We start from the raw sequence: 25,510 nt of genomic DNA on the forward strand, positions 1-25,510 counted from the left end.
ACCCTTTGGATATAAAGGCATAAATGGTTAACATGAACAACTAAAGGCAAAAGTAAGAGTTCTGAAAATGTTGCAGTCTCCATCAAAATGGCAAACTTTAAGACCATGATTCTTCTTGTCGGCAACAATCATTCCAATATTCAGCGGTGGCTGCCTGCACAGCTCAGGTCCTGTCTGGTCCTAACTTGAGTGATAACACACATCTCTTTGACTGACCCATCACAATGACTGGCAGCAGAGGTTGCCCAGATCTAAAAGTCTTAGTTGCTCCATTTAAATCTTCTAGGAGAATCTTTTCCCACATTTGCTCAAGCCCAAAAAAAGTGAAAGCTGTTTTTCTTTCATATCAATATGGACGTGGCTAAAAGCATCTGCATTGGAATTTTATATATATAAAGAAATGATTACCCTAAGAAGTTTATGATGAATTTCTCCTACTAGAACAGGCAATAAAGTGCCCAGTCAAAAGTAAACCCCACTCCCTGAGGGTTATTTCAAATCTCTCTCATATATTTGTTAAGTTTGCAAAAATCTTAAAAGTAGTTACAGAACTTTAGTCTTTCTGATGGATCAAACTACCTGTGGATTCCTCACCTAATGAATTCTCCCCATCCACCAGAAAAAGCGTTACCGAAGGTAAGTTACTTGCTCTTTTGGCACAAAAAAGAAGCAAGAAAAAAAATACAACCATTGGCAAAGCCAATAGGTCTTGCCTATGTGAGAGCTATTGGCTTTGGCAATGTGTTTTAGCCTTTGTGTACACCAGTGTGACTGCTGTTCAGCATAGCTAAAAAGTTTGTGGAATGAGGTACATTGGAGTAGAGTTGCGGGATAGATGGCAGAGTGGAGTGGGGGTAGAGTGTATTGGGGGTAGAATGAAGTGGGGGGGAAGAGCAGGCAGTTTGAAGGGGGGGAGATTGGGGTGGAGTAGAATGGGGTACATTGGAGTTAGGTAAATCAGAGTAAACGGCGGTAAGGAGGAGTGAGAAATACTGGGGGAGAATTGAGTGGATTATAGTAGGATAGAATGGAATAGAGTGGGAGTAGATTGGGGTAGTTTGGTGTGGGGTACATTGGGGTGGAGTGGGATATATTGGGGTAAATTGGAGTAGATTGGGGAGCAGTGGAGTGCAATGGACAAGGATACAGTGGAGTGGGGTGGGGTAGATAGGAGTGGGGTGGGGTAGATAGGAGTGGATTGGGTAGACAGGAGCGGACTTGGGTCAATTATAGTGGAGTGGGGTAGGATGGGGTGGAGTGAGGTAGATTAGGGTGGTACACTGGAGTGAAGTGGGGTTGATTGGAGTGAGATAGATAGGAGTGGTGTAGTCTGGACTGGGGTAGATTGTGATGGAGTGGAGTAGATTAGAGTAGAGTTGGATAGAATGGAGCACAGAAGATTGGGTGAGAGTGGTGTAGATAGGAGTGGAGTAGATTGCAGTAGGCTGGACTGGGGTAGACTGGAGTGGGGCGGACTGGATGGGATAGACTGAAACGGAATGGGGTAGGGTAGACAGGAGGGTGGTATGTGGTAGGTTGGAGTGAAGTGGAGAGGGGTAGATTGGGGTGGAGTAGAGGTGCACATTTTGGAGTGGAGTCGAGACTGGAATGGAATGAGAGATTGGTGAAGAGTTTAATGGGGAAGATTAGGGTGGAGTAGAGTGAGGTAGATTGGGTGGATTACAGTAGGATGGACTGGAACAAAGTGGGGTAGTTTGGAGCGGTGTAGTTTGAGGTGAGTGGGGTAGAATGGAATGGAGTATGTTGGACTAGGGCAGAATGAGATGAGGTACAATGCAGTGGGGTGAAGTAGGATTAGTCTGGAGTGGAGTAGATTGTGGTGGGGTAGATTGGAGTAGGGTAGATTGGAGTGGGGTGGGGCAGATTGAGTCGGGTAGATTGGAGTGGTGCAGACTGTGGCTGAGTTGCACAGATTGCAGTGGAGTCCGGAGTGGAGAGGGGTAAATTGGATTGGGCAAGTGTGGAGTGGAGTCGAGTGGAGTTGGGTTGATTGTAGTCAAGACACTATACTTGGGGTATAGTGGAGTAGGATATATTGGAGTGGGGTAGATTTCAAGGTAGTGGGGTAGACTGGGTTGGAGCTGTGGTTCAGTAGGGTGGGGCTGACTGGGTTAGATTGAGTGGTGGAGTGGAATCAATTTGTGGTAGCATGGAGTAGATTGGAATGGAGTGGGATAGATTTGAGTGGAGAGGGATAGGCTGGAGTGGAGAGGGATAGGCTGGAGTGGAGAGGGATAGGCTGGAGAGGGATAGGCTGGAGTGGAGAGGGATAGGCTGGAGTGGAGAGGGATAGGCTGGAGTGGAGAGGGATAGGCTGGAGTGGAGAGGGATAGGCTGGAGTGGAGAGGGATAGGCTGGAGTGGGGTAGACTGGAGTGGGGTAGACTGGAGTGGCGTGTTGTATTGTGGAGTGAGTGGCGTAGATCAGGGTGCCGTGGAGTTGAGTGGTGTGTTTTACAGTGTCTTCGAGTGACTGGGCACAGAGTGGAGTGTCACAGAAAGGAGTGGTGTAGAATAGAGTGCAGTGGTGTAGTGTGGAGTATGCATGGTGTCGTGGTGCACTGCCATTATAGACACCACATTTTCAATTGAAATGACCATTACATTTGCACCGACATACAGTTTGACTGCACATGAACAATAATGTGTGCAAATGTTGTCACCTAATGTAGTGATGTGTTTTGATCATGTTCAAATATTTTTCCACCACATTTCAGAAATACGAAAACAACTGTGCTTAATTTGTACTAATTTTGACATATTCTGAAACATCCGCAGTTAATTTTTTTTGTTGTTTGCTAGAAAAAACATCCTACACCCTCTTCTCTTACATGGGTACTCAGCAGGATTGTCACATCAATTCTCTCACTTTTGAGTCAGAGAAAGAAAAGTAAACTCACACTTCCTCAGAAGAGAGCTTGACATTTGACTTCTGTCTTTGAATGTTAAGCAAATGTGACAAGATAAGAATAAGATTTAAAGGTCTGCTTACAAAAAGTGAAACTGTGGAAGAATACAGGTTTGGGCAATGGGAGGGACAAACTCAAGCTGGAAAGTGTAAATCAAAGCCAGCAAAAAAAGCCAGAAAATGTAAGTTACAAACCACAAGTGAATGGTACGCAAAGGGTGGAATGCATTGCTCGGTCAACTTTCCTAATGTAACTAAGATGTCTTTAGCAAACTAGACAGCTGTGCTGTCTGGTAGGCTTTGTCCTAATAATATTTTAAAGCAAAGTCGGCTGGTACTGGCTCTATGGCTCCTTTTAAAGGAAAGGCCTCTACTTGAACAATTACTCTCCAGAAAACAACATCTGGACTAGGTCCTGCTTCAGACATTGGTCTTCAACCAACTTCTCACGAGTGTTGTATTTTAGAAGCGTTGGTACACCAGTTAGCTTCAGGTTCTTTTTTAATTCATTGTTCGGGTCTTTCCAGTAAGCTCGTTCTCCAACCTGGCAGTATATGAAGACGGATCCTTCCGGGAGATGCTTGAGTTCTGCTCGTATAACTGGTTCAGCTTTCACGCAGTCTGGGCACCAGCTGATCCCCTCCTCGGTCTTATTGCCACAGAAGAGCACGAACACCTTGTTGTCTTCGAAGCGCTTCACTGTCTGCGTGCACAGTGTTAATCTCTCTGCTTGATTCCAGGAGTTTTAGTGACTTAAATGGTCACCAATTTTATGGAATCAAGCATTTTCTCCTATGGGGGTACTGACAGCCCTAACCCAGATAAATGAGTACTATGCATAAGGGATATTAGAAGGTAGCCAAACAAAGGCTGCATATGGAAAGCCCAGAGCCAAAGGATGCATGTGGAAAGCCCCGAGCCGGAATGTCAGTCCTGCTGCAGCTGCACAGACCCCTTAAGTTTGGAAGGTGTTCTTTTGACCTAATGGAAAGATCATTGTGGACTCTGGTCATTACCTTGCCATTATTTGTAGCTGTGGCATCTGTCTTCCGAATGGCACTTTCCAATTAAAAACTCATATCCTGCACGTGCTGCACTAGTATTACATTTTCATACAATCTGTGGCAGCTTTCCTTCAACAAAAAAACCTCACCCCAACAAACATTTGTGCCCTCACTTCTGGAGACAATATTGCACTAAGGACATGGGATGGTTCATGTTCATGGGCATCCACTGCTACAAGCCTAGTAGCTTATTCACATACAGTTAATGCAGTTCAACTGAAAGGGTTAGGCGCTGGGTATCCTCAAAGAGGGGGAAAACATGTGTTTTAAGTCATCAGTTAAAAATCAAAATAGCTCTCCCATCATTTCTCAGAAACACCAATCTCGTCTGGCAAGAGGAGCAGTGCAATTTGCAGTTCTTAGCATTTAGGAATTTTTAGAACAAAGCTAAGCAACGTTACATAGCCTCTACTGAGTTCCATCTTGGACTCATAACCTGGCTGAACATTTGCAAGTCCATAAATTCAGGGCCTTTGAGATGGTCAAGTGTACTTTATTTTCCTTAAATGCTAGGATATATCAAAACTGCTGCAGCAAGCATTATAAACAACAATTTATCATCATTACTTGATAAACAAAGTGAACACAATTTTAACTGGCTTTGCAGCAGTCTCTTCCTGAACTGGATACTGATGCTTCGAAAGGTTGAGAGGGCATACTATACATTGCAAATATTAGAGGCTTTCAAACCCCTATTGTATGATGAACTTCAGGACCTCCGAGGTCTTCCATAGTTCCATCCATCTCACAACTGCAAAAAGGAGTGAAACGTCATATAGCCAAGGGCCTACTATTTACCATTAAGTGCTCCTTTCAATTAGGTATTGTTCCTTACTCAGTGAAACCAGCACCAATCACCCCTTCAATTTGAAAAATAAACCAATGTGCACTATAAGGCTTGGAATTACAGGGAGTGCAGAAATATTAGGCAAATGAGTATTTTGACCACATCATCCTCTTTATGCATGTTGTCTTACTCCAAGCTGTATAGGCTCGAAAGCCTACTACCAATTAAGCATATTAGGTGATGTGCATCTCTGTAATGAGAAGGGGTGTGGTCTAATGACATCAACACCCTATATCAGGTGTGCATAATTATTAGGCAACTTCCTTTCCTTTGGCAAAATGGGTCAAAAGAAGGACTTGACAGGCTCAGAAAAGTCAAAAATAGTGAGATATCTTGCAGAGGGATGCAGCACTCTTAAAATTGCAAAGCTTCTGAAGCGTGATCATCGAACAATCAAGCGTTTCATTCAAAATAGTCAACAGGGTCGCAAGAAGCGTGTGGAAAAACCAAGGCGCAAAATAACTGCCCATGAACTGAGAAAAGTCAAGCGTGCAGCTGCCACGATGCCACTTGCCACCAGTTTGGCCATATTTCAGAGCTGCAACATCACTGGAGTGCCCAAAAGCACAAGGTGTGCAATACTCAGAGACATGGCCAAGGTAAGAAAGGTTGAAAGACGACCACCACTGAACAAGACACACAAGCTGAAACGTCAAGACGGGGCCAAGAAATATCTCAAGACTGATTTTTCTAAGGTTTTATGGACTGATGAAATGAGAGTGAGTCTTGATGGGCCAGATGGATGGGCCCGTGGCTGGATTGGTAAAGGGCAGAGAGCTCCAGTCCGACTCAGACGCCAGCAAGGTGGAGGTGGAGTACTGGTTTGGGCTGGTATCATCAAAGATGAGCTTGTGGGGCCTTTTCGGGTTGAGGATGGAGTCAAGCTCAACTCCCAGTCCTACTGCCAGTTCCTGGAAGACACCTTCTTCAAGCAGTGGTACAGGAAGAAGTCTGCATCCTTCAAGAAAAACATGGTTTTCATGCAGGACAATGCTCCATCACACGCGTCCAAGTACTCCACAGCGTGGCTGGCAAGAAAGGGTATAAAAGAAGGAAATCTAATGACATGGCCTCCTTGTTCACCTGATCTGAACCCCATTGAGAACCTGTGGTCCATCTTCAAATGTGAGATTTACAAGGAGGGAAAACAGTACACCTCTCTGAACAGTGTCTGGGAGGCTGTGGTTGCTGCTGCACGCAATGTTGATGGTGAACAGATCAAAACACTGACAGAATCCATGGATGGCAGGCTTTTGAGTGTCCTTGCAAAGAAAGGTGGCTATATTGGTCACTGATTTGTTTTTGTTTTGTTTTTGAATGTCAGAAATGTATATTTGTGAATGTTGAGATGTTATATTGGTTTCAATGGTAATAATAAATAATTGAAATGGGTATATATTTTTTTTTGTTAAGTTGCCTAATAATTATGCACAGTAATAGTCACCTGCACACACAGATATCCCCCTAACATAGCTAAAACTAAAAACAAACTAAAAACTACTTCCAAAAATATTCAGCTTTGATATTAATGAGTTTTTTGGGTTCATTGAGAACATGGTTGTTGTTCAATAATAAAATTATTCCTCAAAAATACAACTTGCCTAATAATTCTGCACTCCCTGTATTTTGCTATACTACACAACTCACTTTGGCAACAAAATCACTCAAAAGGGCAGCTGTAGTGACTTTCACTCATGAAGGGAGATTGAGCAGGGTCTGATTATGGTGTTGGAAGATGCCAGGAGGATGGCGATACTGCTCTGATACAGTTTCTCACCACTGGTGTAAATCCATTTATCCCGTGTCATCTACCCCAAACTTTAATTTTTTGCCAAACACAAAGTCTCCTTTCCATTTGAGGGTTTCTGGATGGTCCTGGTTAGAAATTGGGTTCCTAGTTGGCTAGGGTAGGTACCTCAGCCAGGCATGGACCGCCACTCTAGTCAAGGGAGTGACACACCTAAGATAACCCCGGCTCACCCCCTTGGTATTTTGGTACAAGCAGTCAGGCTTATCCCAGAGGCAAAATGTAAAGCGTTTGCACAACTCGCACAACACGTGACACAATAAATGCACCACAAAGAAAACGCTTCACCAAGTTATATAAAAAGAAACTATATTGTACAAAACATCATTAGACCAAAGACAACATTTATAAGTAATACCCTGCTACCCAAGCAGTTGTCCGAACATCACAGAGGTTACTAGTACTCTGCGAATGCAAGCATTAGTCTGGTAAACAAATAGGTTATTGGTATTCTGCAACACCAGCTGGAGTCAAGTTGCCATTATCAACCAAATATGTGCATAGAACGAAACATTTCCACAGGGCATCATTGTCACCAAGGATGCACCTGTTATAATAAAAACACACCATCAGGAATGCTAAGACATCATCATGAATGCCCCAAGAGAAACATTTCCCTATGTCATAGGTCATATAAAACATTATCCTGCATACCAATAGAAGGAACAGCACATGTACTATACAACTTCCTGGTGAAGCATCTCCATATAGTTTATGTCATAAACATGTGATATCCCGCCCCCAATACGACAAGCACAACGTATCGCATGGATTAGGTTATAAAACGTTCAGAAATAGAGAAGGCAAGAATCGCACAGCAAAATAAACTTTCTGTCCGGATCGCCAACATTACCTTCAATGTGAAGGTTGCAGCGTGTCTGTGCTTCCTATGCAGGATATGTGGTAGGTACAGACCCCTTATGTCAACCACAGGAGCTCTTGCGATGAGTGAGGTTCTTCCTCTATCAGGAAAGCAGCCCGCACTAACCAGTTCCAGGAATGTCCCCTTTCTCCCCCAGCACTGGCTCCAGACATCAGTAGGGAGTAAACAAGCCCTATGTGTAAGGCCAGGGCACAGCCTGAATAGATCCATGTGCGCCCCGCTTCTACCTCTCCCAGCCCAGGAAGGCCATACAGTATGCAGATGTACTTGTTACACCTTAACCCTCCCTCTGTACAGGCTGTCTGAGAAGTATGCACACAGCTCAGCTGTCACTCTGCCCCAGATGTGGATTGGAGTCAAGCTGCAAAACACCAGATTTATAAGCACAGAGAATTGCTCACTTTCTAAAAGTGGCATTTCTACAAGAGTAATACAAAATCCACCTACACCAGTAAGAAGCATTTCGCACTACCATACCAACCATGCCTACGACACCCCTCACTGATCAGACAATATCACTTGGACGTATGTTACACCAATGCAATCCTATGAGAGGAGCAGCGCTCACAGTAGTGAGAGACTAAATAGGTGGTTTGTCACTACTAGGACATTAAGTACATAAAGACATATGTCCTACCTTTTACATACACAGCACCCTGCCCATAGGGTTAGTTAGGGCCTACCTTAGGGGTGACATATATAGTAAATAAATGGGGAGTTCTAGGCCTGGCAAGTACATTTAGCTGCCAGGTCCCTGCCCTGTGACAGTAACTGTGCATGCAGGCCCTGTAGTGGCAGGTCTGAGAGGTTTGAAAAGCTACTTCTATGGGTGGTGCAAGCTGCGCTGCAGGCCCATTAGTAGCCCTTAATTTACAGACCCTGGGTATAAGGGATACCACTGTACAAGGGACTTCTGGGTAAATTAAATGTGCCAATCAGGTGTAAGCCAATCATATCAACTTTAGAAGGGAGAGTGCACTTTAGCACTGATCAGCAGTGATAAAGTTTTCGGGTCTTAAAGCTAACAAGAGGTCAGACAGAAAAATAGAAGAAGGAAGGCAAAGGGGGCATGGCCAACATGGTGACCAGGACGGCCGCATAAATCGCAGCTCCGTTCCCGGTTCAAACTAAATATCCTGTCCCAGATGCCTGTGCCCTCCAAGGAGACGGATGTCGACCGCTCTGTGAAGGGGGACACCGGCGCTACATGAAGCACTGAACGGGGCGCCACGGTAAACAAAGAAATAAACATCCACCAGTGGAGCAGTTGGGCCGAGCGGCGAGGGACGCGGCCTACCTTGTGGCAGCGCCGGGCCAAGAGGCTGCCTCGCGCCGCTTGGACAGAATCCGGTGCCTGTCTTGAGTTCCTGACGCGGTCGGGGGCAGACACGCATCCTACGGCACGATCGATCTCGGTAGTGCAGGTGAGGGACTGCGCCGACGCTCCTGTTCTGGAGCCCTGTCCCAGCTGGGCCGCGCCCGCCCAGAGGTGTGGCCCGCATCAGACGTGGCATGTGCGGGCCCCGCAGACTCCCTGCGCCTCACCGGGGGGGGCTGTGAGCCTGAGACGCCCATGGCGGGAATCGCGGAGCAATGAGGCGGATCCCCGCGGCTCGGCTGCGGATCCCGAGCGTGATGGAGTGTTGAAGTGCTGCAGATTCCTCGCAGCCAAGGGCGGATGGCTGTGGCCACACGCAGCCAGTGGCAGCATTGGAGACACGGGTGGCTTTTGTACTCCCCATGCAACACAGCAACCAAACAGGCACAAATATATGCACAATCAATGCGCTTTACCGGCGACACTAATCGAGTCGCAGTGCATACAAAAGACTAAGACTCCTCCACTAATGAATGTACGCGCAGACAGCAACTTACATTCTAGCTGAAAATAGCCCTCCCAAATCAGGAAAAACACAAGCGATTGCATATTCGGTGACTTTATGCAACCATCACATATCAACCACCCCAAAAACTCAAGCACCTTGTGTAATACGCATTGCGCAATCAGCGGGCTGATTTAACGAGCATCCCCATCCAGATCTGTCTGCCTCAAAGGCTTACATACATGCACAAAATTCAGGGTAACAACGTAACAAATTTACAAAGGCCGAGTCCCCGATATAATACTCAATCCCGATGTCCATTGTACTCAAGAACTAGAACACTCTAAAGTTTCCTTGCACCATGCTAAACAAGGTGCCCACATAAAAACATCAAATTATTGCAATATCAATCAACCGACGCCATGCAAAACTCAGCTGTCAGCAACAACATCGGACAATAGCCAACTAATGGGCATACCGAAGACCTCACGAGCGCCCCAAGGGGACATGGACCCCGGCGCATAACCACCACCCGCGGGAGCCTCAGACACATATCAGGTTCTACAAAAGATGGAAGCAACATTACAAACACATACAGCACAATTTGAAAAGGTATTGCAAGCTATACCAGACACTAAAACCACCTTGGAAGCAAAAATAGGTTCAGTAATCGAGTATGTTAACCTGCTGCGCACAGACCAGCAGGCGCTGGCTGAAGAGGTTGCAGGGCTGGAAAAAGACATGTCACACCTCACACCATCTATACTCGAACTCCAGTCACAGATGGGAGCCGTAACAGCAGAGGTGGAAGCACTAAAGCGCAGAGCTGAAGACGCTGAAGGCAGATCACGCCGCAATAACATCCGTTTTGTGAGTTTTCCCGAGCGTGCCGAAGGCCCCAGCGCAGAACTGTTCATCAAACAATGGCTAACTGAAACGGTATTAAAAAACAATGTCCCAAAGTTTTTTTTCCCCAAAGAACGCGCCCATAGGGTCCCTGTAAGGCCCGTGCCACCTGGCGCTCAACCCCGCCACTAATAGCAAGACTCCTTAACTACCACGACAGAGACCTCATATTACAACTATTCCGTAAGACAGGCCCAATACGCTTCGAAAGTGCGGAAATCTCGGCCTACCCAGACTTCACCATGGAAGTACACAAAAAGCGCAATTCATTTTTCCGGGTCAAAGAACGACTAAGAGACCACAACATCAAATACGCTCTGTTGTTCCCTGCCAAACTCCGAATACAAGATAACACCCGCACTCTCTTTTTTACTACTCAAGAAGACGCATGGACATGGTTACATGCAAAAGGCCTCACTGACCCAGTAACCACGAGAAACCCCACGGATAAAAGTCCTCCTCCGAAGGATAAACACAGACCCTGCAGAAAACAAGACAACAAGCCCACACCTGAGCAGTCTCGTGAGGAACGTTCACTACTGTTACAGACTACATTGCGTTTTGTCAACGCATCTCCAACATCCATGGGATCACAACTCGCTCGATACAGCTACCTAAACCTCACTGGGACAAGCCATTGAGTCATCGTCTCTCCCAGCTATATCACTGATTGCTGACGCTCCCGGACAGTAGCAACACCAACAAGTGCAAAATGGGCCGGGATTATCGCTGTCTCGAACCCATTAACCTGAAACACCCCCCGCTCCATACGGACCGTTACACCAGGTTGGCAAGTTCTGTACCAACACTGTCCTTGCCACAACCACAGTTAATGTTATGTGTAGTAAATGTTATTGTTATAGCTAAATGGGACGTTTCCCTGTTACATGAGTTAGTCTCTGACAATAGTAGGAAGGGTCATTACAATGTAAACTTAAAGAACATGCTAGGTAATTCTAACGCAAAATGGCTAGGCACAATAGGCACGAAGTACATTAACAACACACGCGGAGCTAGGTCCGGGAACTCGTTACGCGCCAGCACAAAACTACATATACCCCATGGCTTCTCAAGATCAACGGCACACCCCACATTATAAAATACTCACATGGAACATAAGAGGCATGGCATCCGTAAGTAAACGGCAACGGATCTATGCATATCTCAGGAGACACCAAATACATATTGCTATGCTGCAAGGAGCACACTTGGCCGCACCCTCGCTCGAAAATATAAAAGCAAATTGGAAGGGACAACTATATGGTACCACCTTTTGAACATACGCTCATGGAATAGCGATCTGGATAGCCCCTGGGGTCCCATATGTTATGTCCCGCTGTACAAAATGACCCAAATGGACGGTACGTGATCATAGAAGGAGCATTAGATGGTAACCCTATAGCATTGATAGCAATATATACTCCCAATGTAAATCAACGGGAATTCCTATGGTCACTCAACAATAGTAAGCTTAGTGACTCTGCAACAGACGCCGTATGGGGAGGCGATTTTAATTGTGTCTTAGACACTCAGGAAGACCGCTCTATCCCCCCCACTAGACAGTGCCCCAGCTAAACGACATCACTCGACCTAGCAGATTGGGCCTCCAAACTATACACCAGAATAGACATGCTTTTCGCATCGACCAACATAATTCCAAAGATAATTACATCTGGTTATCTAGCCCGCACCATATCAGACCACAATCCGCACTATGCTACCTTGCTATGGGGCCAAACACACACACACACACTTGCACTCCAACATGGCGCTTACAGCCAGATGCCCTACCTGACCCTCCTTTCAATGCTGAGCTAACCAAGTGTCTGTCGGATTATTTCTCCTGAAACAAAAATTCAACACCATCACGTGTCACTGAATTGGACGCCCACAAGGTTGTAATTAGGGGTCACTGCTTGGCAGCCTCTGTAGGGGTAAAAAAAAACGCTCATTAAGGAGCTACTAACGCTGGAATCCAGTATACCTAAGAGACACCCCATTAGAAACACTGAATTCACTGAATGCGAAACATAGAGAGGCTGACAACAGACTTAGCAGACACGACTACAGACACTTTAAAGCGAGGCAGCATACAGAAGGTGGCAGGTCAGGCAAACTGTTAGCATGGCTGGTTCGTCAACCATCGCAATCCCTGCCAATCAGGAGATGTGGTTAATACTCAGGTTGACATAAACGAGGCCTTCTACAGGTACTACTGCTCTCTATATCAGTCTACCCCTCCTCCCCCAGAAGAGCAACAACCGACTGAGCTATTAGCACAGATTCCCCTAAACCTAAACATTACCGACAACGCAGATATACTAGACGGCCCCATCACTATTGAGGAACTCCGCTTGGCTCCCTCTCAAACGGCATGCGGCAAAACCCCTGGATCAGACAGACTACCAGTAGAATACTATAACTCACAAGCCACTCACCTCCTGCAACCCCTGCTCGAGGTGTTTAACGAAGCACGCAATAGAAAACAGCTGCCAGACTCCATGCGCAAAGCACTGATAGTGGTCCTACCAAAACCAGGCTGTGACCCACTGGACGTTAGATTTTACAGACCACTCTCCCTTCTGAATTCTGACTGTAAACTTTTAGGGAAGATCCTAGCAAACAGATTACTTCCCCATCTACCGAACTTAATACACCCTGACCAATTAGGATTCATCCCAGGAAGAAATACCTTTTTAAACATAAGACGGTTAATCCGCATCATGCACATTATCACAGAAACAGAAACAGTGGCCGTATCTTTAGATATAGAAAAAGCATTTGATACGCTCGGTTGGGATTATCTCTTCCGTACTCTTAAAGCGCCTGGCTTTCAGAACGGCTTCATCAGCTAGATTGCAACATTATACGCCAAACCAATAGCCAGAGTCAAAACTGGTCAAGTAATATCGTAGGCATCCCCCATTGGTAGAGGCACTAGACAAGGATGCCCGCTCTCTCCCTTATTATTTGCAATAGCCATAGAACCACTCGCAATTAAGCATCGTAGCTATGCTCAAATATGGGGCATCCAAGAATTTAATGCATATCATATCATATATCTTTATATGCAGATGATGCCCTGGTATACCTGCGCAATTACTCTACCTCCCTAACCGGGGTAATGCAAATCCTGGATACTTTTGCCCTCGCCTCTGGCTTGCATGTCAATTGGGCTAAATCCTGTATTTTCCCTCTTACTTATACACCCATTGAGCAGCAAACGACACTCCCTATTCATCAACTACCATGGGCACACCAGACCTTCAAGTACTTGGGCGTTCAGGTGTATCACTCTATGACGAACCTAAGAGAAGGCAACCTAGACAGACTACTTCGCTCCACCCGCAGCTCCTTGGCATTTTGGAGCTCGTTACCTCTATCACTCATGGGTCGGACGGCCATAGCCAAGATGTTAATACTACTGAGATTCTTATATTACTTTACTGCACTCCCGATATCTTTGCCACGCTAGTTTTTTCACAAAGTACACTCATTATTGACTTATTTACTCTGGGGCAAAGACAGGCGTAGGGCAGCACTAGCCATTACACAATACCCACAAAAAGAAGGCGGACTTGGCATGCCAAATCTCGCACTATATTATGCAGCAGCCCAACTTCAATGGGTCACCATGTGGCTCAACGAACCGGCCACCCCAGAGTGTGTAGCAATAACTGCCTACACAACACCACAAACGATACTGACATCTTTGCTAGCAGGACCCCCCTACCCATTAAATAAATCACCCCTATTGGACATGGCCAGACACTGCTGGCGGAGATATGTACAGGGTAGAACACCAATCCCCCCCCCTCCTATCCCCCCTTGTTACCACTGTCACAAGTGCCGGGCATCTACGCTCTCTCCTCCTGTCATGATATACGTGTGACCAAAACTTTGAACTTGGGAGGCCCTAATTCCAAAGCAAGCACATTCGCAGAGTTGGTGGCTGCTGATGCAATGCAACCTTGGGCCTTCTTGACATTCAGTGCCATCACTAATCTCTTACACAATCTCTGGGGACGTAGTCCCAATGAACCTAACGAATCCCCTCTACTTACTTCAATACTCTCCATGGGCAACGCAAAGGGCGTCATCACTAAATTATATAAAATACTCCTATCAAGTAATTGCATTACCCTAACTCAGATTAAACATCACTGGGACTCTGTCCTCACTATACCAACCACCCAGAAATCTTGGGATGTAGTCCTTGCCACGATTAAGTCCGTATCCCGTAACATCAGGCTAAGATATACGCAATTTAATTACATACATCAATCATATCTGTCCCCGGCCTGTACCAATAAAATATACCCAAACTCTAAACCAGTATACCCAAGATGTGCCACTCCTGCAGCTAATTTTTACCACATGGTTTGGGAATGTCACCCAATAAATAATGGTTGGTGTTGCATCATCGAAACCACAGCAGATCCCGTGCTAACACCCACCCCGGAATCCTGCTTGTTAGGCATACGACATCGGACCAAGGGAGATAAACACATCCACAAGTTTATAGACCTCGCATTTGTGATATACAAGCGCTTGATTGCCACACACTGGAAGGCCCCAAATGCCCCTCCTTACTCTGCCTGGCTAAAAGACTTGCATAGCTGCACACTAGCAGAGGCTCAAACATTAAGACAATTGCAATATAAGGGCCAGATACAGGAAGGCACGGAAAACTGGGATCTTTTCGTAGTAAAAATAGAAACCAGAGACGACATGTACCCTCCCTGAGATGCTCAAAGAAAAGAACATCCGAGAGGGGATCCCCTGTCTGACACTCAATAAGCATAGCACTTGATCCCTCATACCTCTCGCATTGTATTAGCAGGATACCACCACACTCAACATAAGCATAAAAGCAACTATTAAACAAAGCCTCATCAAAGTGTGAACCAAGGCGACAAGTTTGCGCGCTACTAACCCGTTAGCCCTGACCCGACACTACTAACTAATCACACTAAGCAAACGCAAAGTATAGATACCTCTCGTGCCTACACAGCCTAATGTTACTGCCACTATCCCTGATGCCACTATATATATACCTAAGCATAATAATTGATATGACTAGTGTTAAAAGTTACACAATGTTAAGTTGTATGTCAGTATGCTCAAATGCAACCGTATTGTACAAAAGCTACAAATACGCACGGATATACATGAGTAGAGAAGATGTGTATTCTCTCACTAAGCTAAGTGGAATGTACTGTTGCTTTTGAATTATGTTTTGAATTACGTTTAATAAACAGATTTAAAAAAAAAAAAAGAAGAAAGGCAAAAAGTTTGAGTATAACCCTGTTAAATGGGCCAGGTCCAACAGTCATAATCCCGCCTTTACAGTTATCACACTCCACAATCCCTTGTGGGGCCCCACATGGTTTGGCTTGGTCACAGTAGTTTTTAATTTCTATGAGAAAATGTTCATGGATGTGATCATTTCTTTGGCCTCTTGTTTTACATGCATGTCAGCCATACACATTTTCATCTGGATGAAAATAGGGGTCAGCATCAGCTCATTTATGAGGGAAGTGTATAACTGGATAAACAACAGGCTAAAATACATACATTAAAATGGGAAACTGTACTATGTGGTGGTCATTATCACATTGTGGGATATTAACCTGGAACCAACACAACTGGGCTTCAGCCTGTTCCCAGGTTGGAAGGTATGTAATGTGGGTATTTTGATAAAGAAGTAACTGATTCTACATGAGTCGCTCTAGTCGTAAACATTTCCTACTTCCATGTGAGTACATCACAAAACTATTGTGCCTGTTTTCAAATGTAAAGCTAATTAATTCAGTTTTGCTGTCAAAACATGATTGCTGAAAAAGGTGGTATATGGGGGGGGGGGGGGGGGGTATGTGAAAAGTGTTGAGGGAAAAGTAAGAAAGGCAACACATTCAGCATAGAAAATGAAAAAAGTAAGATATTAATTAACAGGGAGGGGAATCACATTAGGCATTATGATCTTTCAAAGGGTTTAACGTGTGGATGACATTCATAAAGAATACTAAACATTTTGGGGGTGCAGTCAGGTATTGTCCAGCGAATACGTAAGTGTGCATTAAGAACATGGTTAGTAAGTGGATGCAGAAGAGAGAGATTTACATGGCAGCTTGTTTTGCGTCTATGGCCAACTTGCTTAAAGTAAACGAGTGCTTAAGGAACAAGTTAATTACCTTTGGTAATGCCTTATCCAGTAGAAACAATCTACCTGCAGATTGCTCACCTTAGGATATCATCCAGGTATCAGGCCTCTTGACACAGGGTCCACGTCACCAATCTGCCCTGTTTGCTGCAATACCACATGGCGGTGGTGTTGTCTGAACACCTGAACCAGACTTCCATTTATGGAAGGAAGAAAGGCTTTAAATTCAAGGCAAATCAGTCAACTCAAAAAGGCTTACGAGGAGCTAAAACTCTGTCGGAGACCAGGGTCCTCTGATCTCCACCTCTTACAGACCACCGCTCCAACCCCAGGAGTGACACATCTGTCAACACTGCAAGCTCTGGGTGGGGGAAGGGAGAGGGGCCTGCCGCTGACCAAATTGCAGTTTATCAGCCACCACTGCAGATAGTTTACAGCTCCGTCCAATATTTGGTCACAGTCGCAGAGATTTCCCGGATACCGCGCCCCCTTGAACTTCAGATCCCTCTGCAGAACCTGCATACGCCAGCGGCCACGTGTTACCAAGCAGGATGCAGGAGGCCACGAGGCACAACTATCTCACAGGCAGTTCACCAAAGTCCAGGATAGGGGAAGAAACATCTGAATCATAGCCTGAATATTCTGTACTTGCTGCACCAAAGGATAGGCCCAAACCTGCACTGAGTCCAGAATGGCTCAGATGAAAGGGAGATTCAAAGAGTGAGTCAGGTGTGACTTCGGCAAGTTGATAGTGAACCCCAGCACACGCAGGAAGTCAGGCCCCAGGCCACTGTAGAAGAGCTTAAACAATGCCTTCACTTTTGTGAACACCCAAGGAGCGCTGGCAAGGCCAAAGGGAAGCACAGCAAACTACAAGTGATTGTGACCCACCCTTCACCACAGCTAACATCTGTGGGTCAGTAGGATGGCTATGTGAAAGTGGGCAGCCTGCAATTCCAACGTTACCATCTAGTCTCCAGGGTCCAGGGCAGACAGGACTTGAGCATTTTGAATTTCTCCTTTCTCAGGAGACACCTGAGGGGGGTCAGTTCTAGCTTAGGGCAGAGGCCTCTGTCCTTTTTCTGCACCAGAAAATAGCAGGAACAACAACCATGTCCTACTTCTAATGTTGTAACTCTCTTAATGAATCATTTGTTCACAAGAGCCTGCACTACCTGATGCAGCAGGGAAAGGAGGGCCTCTGTCAATCCTTCTGAGGATGGTGGTATGGCCAGTGGGCTTTCTGTGAATAGGAGAGTGAACAGGAGGGTGTAACCCTGCTGACCGACTTAGAGCACCGAATTTCTCCAAGGTTATATACTCTCATCAGAGCAGGTGGTGCCTGATCCTGTTTCCGACCGGTTAAAGGTGTGAGGGCATATTGAAGTGTTTTTTAGAGAAATAGGGACCTTGCATTTGCTATCTCGTAGATGAATTTCGAGAGCTAACGTGCCCAACATATCTGCGTGCCCTTCGACTAACTCATAACGACTGAGACCAAACTTAGTTGAGAGCTGGACGACTGTCTAGGGTTTGACTTTACCTGTTACCAGTGCCCTTTCCCTCTTTTCTCCCTTCCAGCATATTCTAGATGTTTTACTCATTTACCTAGTTGTCCTTAAACATCTACCCCATGACCTATTTCGTCCTTATTTCCTCTATACCCGCTGTCTAATGTTATTTTTTCCACACTAGCTATTTGATGAAGGTGGGGTGATTGTTGTACTTGTTGATTAAAAACCTAATAGAGATCTTAAACCTAAAGTAGTTTTGGGCTGTGGCTGCCAAGGCAAGGGGTGGAGGACCAGTAGGTCTGCGACCTTGGGTTCCACAAGGGTTGCAGAAACCATACCTCTTGCCGCTGAAGGACTGGGGCTCATGTTGCCCTTGGTGGCTTGGCCCACACCCTGGGCAGGACGCCAGAGAGGGCTTCAATAAAGGGGAGAGGAGGTTCAGTGGGGGCAACTCCCGGTTGAAGCACCTCTGTCATTTGTCTTCACTGCCACAAAGGACAGCGTAAGTTCCAGGACCTCAGCCAACCCCTCTCACCACAATGGCAAATGAAGCCCCTTTGTTCATAGCCAAACTAGGAGGACAGAATAGGCCAGTGTCTAGAGAGGTGGCTGGACCACTGCCATCCACTGGTTCCTCATACCAGTTATTCTCCGGCTCTTCCATGGAGCTGAGGTAATCATAAGGATCCTCAAATACACCCTAATCATATTCCCCACAGGGCTGATCAGTGAAAGGAGACCCTGTCTTGACACTATTGACGCCACTTACCAGCATGCAGAGGTACTTTGCAAGATTTTCAGGATCCAATCTGACAGCTGGGGAATATTCCAAGATAATGAAACTGTAGCTAGATGTTTAGCAACTACCTAAATTTAGCATATTTTAACAATGAGACTAATGGGAGAGATGTGTCAATCTAGCTCTGGTCATCAAGTGCAAATCTGGCAAAGTCCGACCCTGACAAAATCTGGATCCTGAAAAAACCTGAAAGCTTGGTTTTATCAGACAACAGGCTGATTTGTCTGGTGTGTTCCGACAGATTTATTCAGGAATGTACGGCAAAGAAAAGGGAGTTGAAAAGACTTCTCATTTAAAAAAAAAAAAAAAAAAAAAAACTTTTTGTTCTCTTTAAAAGTACACTGAATTCTAAGGAAGACTTATGTCTCAGCCCAAAGACTGAAAATGTATCAAGGAGTGGAACTGAATGGAAGTAACTCATAGTTAAAAAGGTAATTAATATATCAGCTGAAGAGATAAGTCATGGCTGGGAAAACAAAAAAAGCACACAAACAAAATGTGCACTCCCTATCTAATCAAGGGCCTTAAAACAGCTTTTAGTGCTGAAAAAAAAGAAAAAAAAACACTTGAAATAACCAAGATAAATCAATCAAAACTGGGAGGCAAGAAGTGGGAAATTACGGGAGTCATATCTTTTTACTAGCATCCAAATTCTGTCTAAGAAAGCTGAGAAATTAAGAGTCAAAATTAAAAGGGAAAAACGCTTGTCTCAAATCAAGGAATATACGGATAGATTATAATTGATTTTCTAGTCACAAGTACCATACAAATGTCAACAACTCAACATATCACACTATCCTTCCAATGCAAGAGGCATAAAAACATTTTCCTAAAATGTTTTTAGACCTATGCAATAATTTAATATGGCCCTTGTTCTTGTTTGGATAATAGTTGTACTTCTACGCCATCCACCAAATGTGTAGAATCAGAAAAACTGTGACAGAGAAGACTTGGATTTTAAAATGTGCTTGACGATATCGTGGGAGGTGTGGGATTTGGGAAACCTTTGCTGTTACTAAGATCAAATGTGTTTTTTGCTGCCTAATGAGGTTGAGAGGCTAAGAGTGACAATAACATTTAAAACAGTCAAGAACCCTTCGCTTCTCATCAGGAGATATTTGTTAAACAGCATATGCCTAAATGCTAGATAACTTTTTATGGTCACAAGGCAATACTTAAACTACTGTATTTAGCGTACGCAAGTCAACAGCTGAATATATGACACACTGACTGTCTCTTACATGGAAGAAGTGCAAACATTGTTTTCTTCAACTCTTTTTGATTAATACAAGTATGGACTGTGAATCTCTTTTAATGCTGTATAAATAAACAGATCCTGAAACAGAATGTTTGCACTCTTAAAATGCGTTTGTCGATTTAGCTTCATACCTGTTCAAGTGGCACATGCTTGACCAACCCACTGACAACAGTCCTGGGAGCAGATTCACCAACATCCACCTCTTCTACATACAAAGAATCAGCATCCGGGTGCTTTTTGGCAGTAATAATGCACCCGACACGAAGATCCAACCTGGAGACATCCACGGGCTTGGAGTCCTCCTCAGCCACGGTCAGTTGCTTCTTTTCCTTTTTCTCTCCTAAAGGGAGAAGTTCAGAATTACACACCGCAAAGGCTATGAAAGAACATAAGCTATATCCACCTCCTGAACAAACATAGCTGATGCCAAACACTTGAATGTTGTAAAATTATCCCCTCTACTTATCTTGTCAAACACACACACATACATTCTCAATCAAAATGGGTTAGCTCCAGGGTTACTTTTCATCCAACTATAGTTCATGGAGCAACACTATTAAGATTGCTTCAAGCTGAGGTGGGGTAAGCCCTACTGATCTCCTCTCATCTCCTCCTGCCACTTGAAGTTAGACCTCTGTATTTCACAGACAGGCAACACTATTAAACTGAACAAATAGCATAAGACTATTCAAAAGCAAGGTTTTGTTCTTCTGACTGGAAACAGAACTGCCTGCTTGGTTGAAGGACTGAATTAACCTCGGTTTCCCTGGCTAACATAAAACAATCTGCATCCAAATCTGTCAACAGCCTGTTCAAAAGCAATGCATGATATATAGTTTCGGGACTGATTGCAATTTCACTTTACGTTTTATTTTCGCTTGGGTGGCAGTAGGCCATATTCTAACTGTTCCATTCCATCCCGCGTCGAAGATGATTAATGTTCTCATGAAAAAACCTGTTACACTTATCATCTAAGTCAACTCAAGTCAGTGGTTCCCTGATGTCGAGCCAGTAGATGTCCTGAACCATTCTTCCTCATTTATTTTTCCAAATACTGTCTACTGTATGAAGGTGGCTTAACAGTGGGTGCTGCTCCTCTGCCATTCTCAGGCTGATACTGTAAAGTGGTTGCTTCATTTCTAAGTAAACAGTGCCCCAAGTGGGGCTCAGACTCTATTGCACCTTGGTGCACTCAGCAATCCCTAGTTGTTCAAGTTTTCTGCTACTTCAGAAAGGACTCATACAATACAGTACCTTGTGTTGGGGCTGGCACACTCGCAGCACTATCCTTATTGTTTAAGGGCGCCTCCAGCGGATTTGGTCTGTTTCGTTGTTAAGGTGCAAACTCCCAATAGTAAATAACCCAGGGGACTCCAACTGATGTACATCAGTATTGATTCCTATCTTTGATGCAGTCCACCTGTAAAGATGGCAAGGACCGCTATTCATTAAAACAGTAACTCAGGCCCTCGTCAGCAGCAGACTCGACTACGGCAACGTACTCTACGCATGCATCCTGTCCAAACACCTGCAATGCCTCCAACGCATCCAAAACGCCTCTGCCTGACTCATCCTCAACATTCCCCGCCGCAGCCACATCACCCCCCCCCCACCTGAGAGACCTGCACTGGCTCCCTGTCGACAAGAGGATCACCTTCAAGCTCCTCACCCACGCACACAAGGCACTCCACAACACCGGACCAGCCTACCTTAACAACAGGCTCAGCTTCTACATCCCCACCCGGCAACTCCGCTCTTCCAACCTCGCCTCCAACCCCCGCATTCTACGCAAATCCTCCGGTGGCAGAGCCTTTTCCTACCTCGCCACCAAGACCTGGAATACCCTCCCGTCTGACCTTAGACAGATCCAGGACCTGCTCACCTTCAGAAGACACCTCAAGACCTGGCGCTTCGAACAGTAGCAGCACCCCCCCTCCCCGCCCCCCACCTTTTCTCTCCCCCAGTGCCATGAAACCCTCAAGGGTATGTGTGCGCTTTATAAATATTCTGATTGATTAAGCTGGCCTTAACCGGAACCTGGTGCAGTTGGCTAGTCAGAGATGGTAGGTCTGCAGTGGGGCTTCCCGAGCATTCAGGATCCTGAGTAATGGCAGAAGTGATGGCCTTGGTTGTACTTGTGTGGTAAGGCTCACACCCTTGCTGGGTGACGTGGCAATTCTGGGTATTGGAATCACTTGACAAAGTGCCTAGAAAGGAGAGACACCCATTCCAATTCAGAGACGTTTGCATTGTCAGCTCTGCCAGGACCATTCGGTTATCAGTTGACCATGGCCCAAAATTTCCTTTTTTTTTTTTTTTGCTTTCGTATAAAAGTATTGCCCAAAAGTGATGTTCACTCCTGGCCTTTTTTGCCCAGTCAGCTTGCTTATAGTGATTTTGCGTGTGCTTCAATACCGTTGCTAGCTCATTATTTTCAGGGTTTTTACGCACTGCTCTCAACGTGAGGCTCTGAGCTTTCTTTGATCGTTCCCATAAAGAGAAAAAGCTTGGTGTAACTCAGAATGAAGCAAAAGCAGCAGTTGTATGTTGGAATTTCACAAGGACGGAAGTAAGAAGGGTAGCCCACTCTGCAATCATCGAGAGGTTTCTGGCAATGAACCCTCTGGTAGCTTTTATACATTCGGCAATGATTTTGCCATAAGTATCATCTCTCCATTTAAGTCGCCTGAGATTGTTGGTGAAGATTCCCTTACTAGTAGCACAGGCCGGGGCATGTTGGGTCAGGTTTTTGCTGATTCTTATAACCTGGGGGCAATGGTTACTCTCAAAGGGAGAGGCTACGCAGTCCCACATTGCATATGGAATAATCAAGATAAGACTGTGATTTTCATCTGATCTTGTCCAACTGGATGGAGCATCCTGCGAAATACTTCAGTTTAAGACTAACACTTTATTGAGCTGCAAGACCACGAGTTCTCTCAACGGGCTTTGTAGACATCATTTGGGCCGCATTTGTTCTTTAATGTTCCAGGCACCGTCAAAGGGCGTCACTGGGGAATCCTCATAGTGCTCTTGAAAGAGGTTCAGTCAGATGAGGGACGGTCCCTGGGCGATATGAGGTGGTTTAATTTAGGCCTTTTTTCCCCTTGAACTTGGGTTGATATAAGTAATGATTACCAAGAGCGACCAATGTGGTCTCCAATTGAGGAGTCTGACTACTTGCAACCAGGTCTCCGGCATGGTTATAAGTTCAACTGTCACCTGAAGCATTATGGAAATATACAATGACAGGCCACCCTTGGCTCTGCCATTTTTATGCTCTTTTGAAGCTGGTTTGAAGCTGAAGTTGGTGATGGGATGGCCAGTTATTGGCCATGTTTCTTGTACGGAAATGATTTCAAAATCGTTCCAGAAAGCTAGATGGTCTATGAACCACTGTTTCTGGGCAAGACTACAAATGTTTGAAGACTCAGGTGTATGCTATCCTTGGTTCAATCAGAGCACCTGCAGGTTAAAGCTGAAGGCAGCCAATTCCACTTATCCCTTAAGGGGTCTCTCGTTTAACCCCTCTCATTCGCTGGGAGCTGTGATGGTGTGACAAAATGCATTTTTTTAATGACACGGCAGGTCTTCTGCTTGGGCGCAGTTGGGCTGTCTGTTTTGTGAGAATCGCAGAAGTGTGTTGTTACAACTACTGAAAATTATAAGAAACTGTGGTAACTGTAATATTTTCTTAATTTCAATTTGTTAGCCACCATATTGACATGAAAGTACTCCTACTGATGATTCAGTCACAGCGGTTTAACTGTTAGCTATAATGCCTTTCAACATTGATTCCATAGCATCTCCATCACACTATGGGTACTGGATCAAGAAATGTTTTGCACTTCATGATTTGACCGATATATCTACAGATCCCAGCCCTATTTTTCATTTTTACACCAGACAGGGACCAGCAGCTACATCTACCAAATCCTAAAATGGTAAAGAGCCAAAATGTTGTGCATGATGGAGACACCCCTGCTGTTGGTGGAGATTGGTCAAATGTTTACTAGAACTTTTCTGCTGTTAGAATTAGTTTGCTTTACAGTTTAACCATCAACCTTCTAGTAATAAACCTTTGAAAAACGTACCTCACATGTAGGCTGACGTGCTCACATTCCCTGCCAACGCCAAAACTGAACTTTGTGGTTTAATGAGGTAGGATTTCTTTTAGAGATGCTGTTAACGTGGCAGGGAATAGACGTAAACTAAAAATGGTCTTCAGAAAGTCTGATGAGGCTAAACAAGTCATTAATTCTTGAGACAGCATGAATAAACTGTCCAACACCATACACCGATTTACTCAGGTGAGGAATGTTGTAACTTTTCCATTTCAAACACACTTCCCTCATCTAACCGATCACATAGTTCAGAAGTACCAAAGGGGCCTTCAAAACAATGTTAAGTAAAATGACTCACATATGAGTTGTCATCTAATAATCAATCTTTCAAACCCTCTTCCAACACCGAATGAGTAGGGTAAGGCATTGTATGTCCAAACATTATAGAAAAGTACAAAATAACGACTGAATTCTCAACAAGACATTTAATCTATCCCAGATATAATATATAGATCAACCGGGGAAACAATGATTTCCCTTCAGGAATTATTCACCCATCCCAAAAAATGGTTCCTCAAGGAACACACAGCCAAGTACATACACATATTGGGTGGGAAATGGGTAAGCAACAAGTACTTTCATGATGAATGCCGTGCTCATTCACTGCGAATGAGGTTACAAATAATATCAATGTGGACTGTGAAATTTTTTTTTTTAGTTTTTTTTTTTACAGTAATTGGAAAAAACACATTTAAACTATTACTGTAACTGTGAACAGGGACATTTTTCACCTAGGTTCTCCGAGTGACCTGAAATAGACAAAAACAGCACACTAAAAGGCGACAAATTCCCCCCTTTACTCCCAGTTAACCATCTAGAATGTGTTATTATATAGGACTTCCAACCCTGTCTAATATTATGAACAAGCTTGTCAAACTGTAATACGTTTTAAACAAAGAAAGAATACAAAGTAGGCAGCCGTTTCAGTATTAAGCATCGTTACGATGCGGCAGTGGTAAACAATCTTTGTTTCTCATTGTTGTGAGGTGATTGTAATTAACAACAGCATTTTGAAAAGGATGTTCAGGGCACTGGACAGGAATGAGACCGACAGATAGCAAATATTCTGCATGGTAAAAAGTTGGTATACTCCTCACAGGTATCAGCAAACCATCAAACTATCAAGGAGGGGCTCAAGACATTAAGTGCCGGCTAATAAACATCCAAACAGCGATTTCCTCTGAATGCAACAGAGGGGTTTTGAGCTGGACGCTTCTGAACCTGGACTCAAAGCAAACTGCCTCCAATTTGAAAAGATGATAAAAAAAATAAAAAAAAAGACTATCAGCACCTACTTCACCATATTTAAGGCTTTACAATAAAGGGCAGTAAAAAGGGAAGTATGTAGAAAAATGGCTGGTTTTACCTCAGGGGGAGATAAAAAAAAAAAATAA

At 44.6% G+C, this 25,510-nt stretch overlaps 1 protein-coding gene and 1 pseudogene across 3 annotated transcripts in view; both read right to left on the reverse strand.

The window, feature by feature from the left end:
• Positions 1 to 25,510, reverse strand: part of AIMP1 (aminoacyl tRNA synthetase complex interacting multifunctional protein 1) — a 205,568-nt gene that overhangs the window by 64,437 nt on the left and 115,621 nt on the right. For all 3 annotated transcript variants that reach the window (XM_069241223.1, XM_069241233.1, XM_069241241.1), the window contains exon 5: positions 20,124 to 20,332. In XM_069241223.1, coding sequence (XP_069097324.1) covers positions 20,124 to 20,332 — 209 coding nt within the window. The remainder of the gene's footprint in view (positions 1 to 20,123; positions 20,333 to 25,510) is intronic.
• On the reverse strand, positions 3,311 to 8,923 carry LOC138253057 (thioredoxin domain-containing protein 17 pseudogene; annotated as a pseudogene).

Source organism: Pleurodeles waltl, chromosome 1_2, assembly GCF_031143425.1.
Source record: "Pleurodeles waltl isolate 20211129_DDA chromosome 1_2, aPleWal1.hap1.20221129, whole genome shotgun sequence".
Lineage (NCBI taxonomy): Eukaryota > Metazoa > Chordata > Amphibia > Caudata > Salamandridae > Pleurodeles > Pleurodeles waltl.